General features: G+C 60.0%; 1 protein-coding gene across 1 annotated transcript; it reads left to right on the plus strand.

Annotated features, from left to right (window-relative positions):
- Positions 1 to 264: 264 nt before the first annotated feature.
- TPBG (trophoblast glycoprotein) lies at positions 265 to 1,527 on the plus strand. Its single transcript, XM_068985567.1, has one exon. The coding sequence runs from the start codon at positions 265 to 267 to the stop codon at positions 1,525 to 1,527; it is 1,263 nt and encodes a 420-aa protein (XP_068841668.1).
- The last annotated feature ends 670 nt before the right edge of the window (positions 1,528 to 2,197 follow it).

Below are 2,197 nucleotides of genomic sequence, written 5' to 3' on the forward strand. Positions count from 1 at the left end.
AGAGCGGGAGGAGGAGCGCGGAGCCGAGCGTCCCGACCGGCCGTGCGTACTTTCTGGAGGGAAGGGGCGGGGGACTCGGCCCCGGGAGGGGGACGCCCGGTGGCCAGGGGGTTGGCCAAGTTCCGGCGGCGGCCCTCCTCCGCTCCCACGAGAGGAAAGTTTTCTCCAGAAGCTTCCGGCCGGCCCGCGCCCTTCGGAGCCCCGTCTCCCGAACCTTCGGAGCGGGCGGCGTCCCAGCCCGGCTCCGGGGACACGCGAGCCGCGATGCCTGGGGGGTGCTCCCGGGGCCCCGCCGCCGGGGACGGGCGGCTGCGGCTGGCGCGGCTGGCGCTGGTCCTCCTGGGCTGGGTCTCCTCGACCTCCCTCCCCTCGTCGGCGTCCTCCTCCACCTCCTCGGCGTCGCTCCCGGCGCCCGCGGCGTCCGGCCAGCCCGCGCTGCCGGGCCGATGCCCAGCGCCGTGTGAGTGCTCCGAGGCCGCGCGCACCGTCAAGTGCGTGAACCGCAACCTGACCGAGGTGCCGGCCGACCTGCCCCCCTACGTGCGCAACCTCTTCCTCACGGGCAACCAGCTGGCGGTGCTGCCCGCCGGCGCCTTCGCCCGCCGGCCGCCGCTGGCCGACCTGGCCGCGCTCAACCTCAGCGGCAACCGCCTGAAGGAGGTGGACGCCGGCGCCTTCGAGCACCTGCCCGGCCTGCGCCAGCTTGACCTCAGCCACAACCCGCTGGCCGACCTCAGCCCCTTCGCCTTCTCGGGCAGCAACGCCAGCGTCGTGGCCCCCAGTCCCCTGGCGGAGCTCATCTTGAACCGCCTCGAGCTCCCCGCGGCCGAGCGGCAGAACCTGAGCCTGGAGGGGATGGTGGCGGCGGCCCTGCGAGCTGGCCACGCGCTGCGGGGGCTCCGCCGCCTGGAGCTGGCCAGCAACCAGCTCCTCTACCTGCCCCGCGACGTCCTGGCCCATCTGCCCGGTCTCCGGCACCTGGACCTGCGCAACAACTCTCTGGTGGGCCTGACCCACGTGTCCTTCCGGAACCTGACGCACCTCGAAAGCCTGCACCTGGAGGACAACGCCCTCAAGGTCCTGCGCAACGGCACCCTGGCCGAGCTGCAAAGCCTGCCCCACGTCCGGGTCTTCCTGGACGACAATCCCTGGGTCTGTGACTGCCACATGGTGGACATGGTGGCCTGGCTCAAGGAGACCGAGGCAGTGCAGGGCAAAGGCAGGCTCACCTGTGCGTTCCCGGAGAAAATGAGGCATCGAGTCCTCTTGGAACTCAACAGCTCCGACCTGGACTGTGACCCTATCCTCCCGCCATCCCTGCAGACGTCTTATGTGTTCCTGGGTATTGTTTTAGCCCTGATAGGCGCCATCTTCCTCCTGGTTCTGTATTTGAACCGTAAAGGGATAAAGAAGTGGATGCATAACATCAGAGATGCCTGTAGGGATCACATGGAAGGGTATCATTACAGATACGAAATCAATGCAGACCCCAGGTTAACAAACCTCAGCTCGAATTCGGATGTCTGAGAAGCGCGTGAGGACAACTCTGCATGAGATGTAGACTTCAGCTTTATCCCGTCCTAGGCTTGCTTCACCTCCACCCTCCACTGTAGCCGCCAGTGACCTTGACTGAAAGCAGCGAAGGGAATTTGCTCCCTTCTGTAAAGTTTCTTGGTGTGTTCTGTTACTGTGGGACGATGAACAACTGTGCATAGTGTTTTATCCTCTTCCTGCTTGGAACTCAACATGTGTGGAGGAATGTTTTCAAGTTTCAGCATGAACATGGCCTCCTGGCTGTTTTTCTCTTAGTACAGTTCAAGGTGTAGCAAGTGTACTCTCACTGATAGCATTCAACAAAAGCTGCCTCAACTTTTTTGAGAAAAAGACTTGTTTCATAAATATCAGTTTTATTCTCATGTACCGAAATTGTGGAGAGAATGATTGCATTTCATAAACTGCCTGCAGACCGTAGCAAGCTCTTCAGAGTAACTCCATAGTCCACAGGAGCCCCTGCACCCGAGAGCATGCTTACATTTTACTGTTCTGCATATTTCAAAAAATAACTTGCAACTTCAGATAACTTCTTGACAAGTTACTTTTGTGATTGCAGTTTATATGAAACTATGCTGACGTTTTTTTATAAACTGCATCGAGAGCCAACAAACTAAATTGTTAAAAAAAAATTCAATAAAGATTC

This window comes from Capricornis sumatraensis, chromosome 13 (assembly GCF_032405125.1).
Source record: "Capricornis sumatraensis isolate serow.1 chromosome 13, serow.2, whole genome shotgun sequence".
NCBI lineage: Eukaryota > Metazoa > Chordata > Mammalia > Artiodactyla > Bovidae > Capricornis > Capricornis sumatraensis.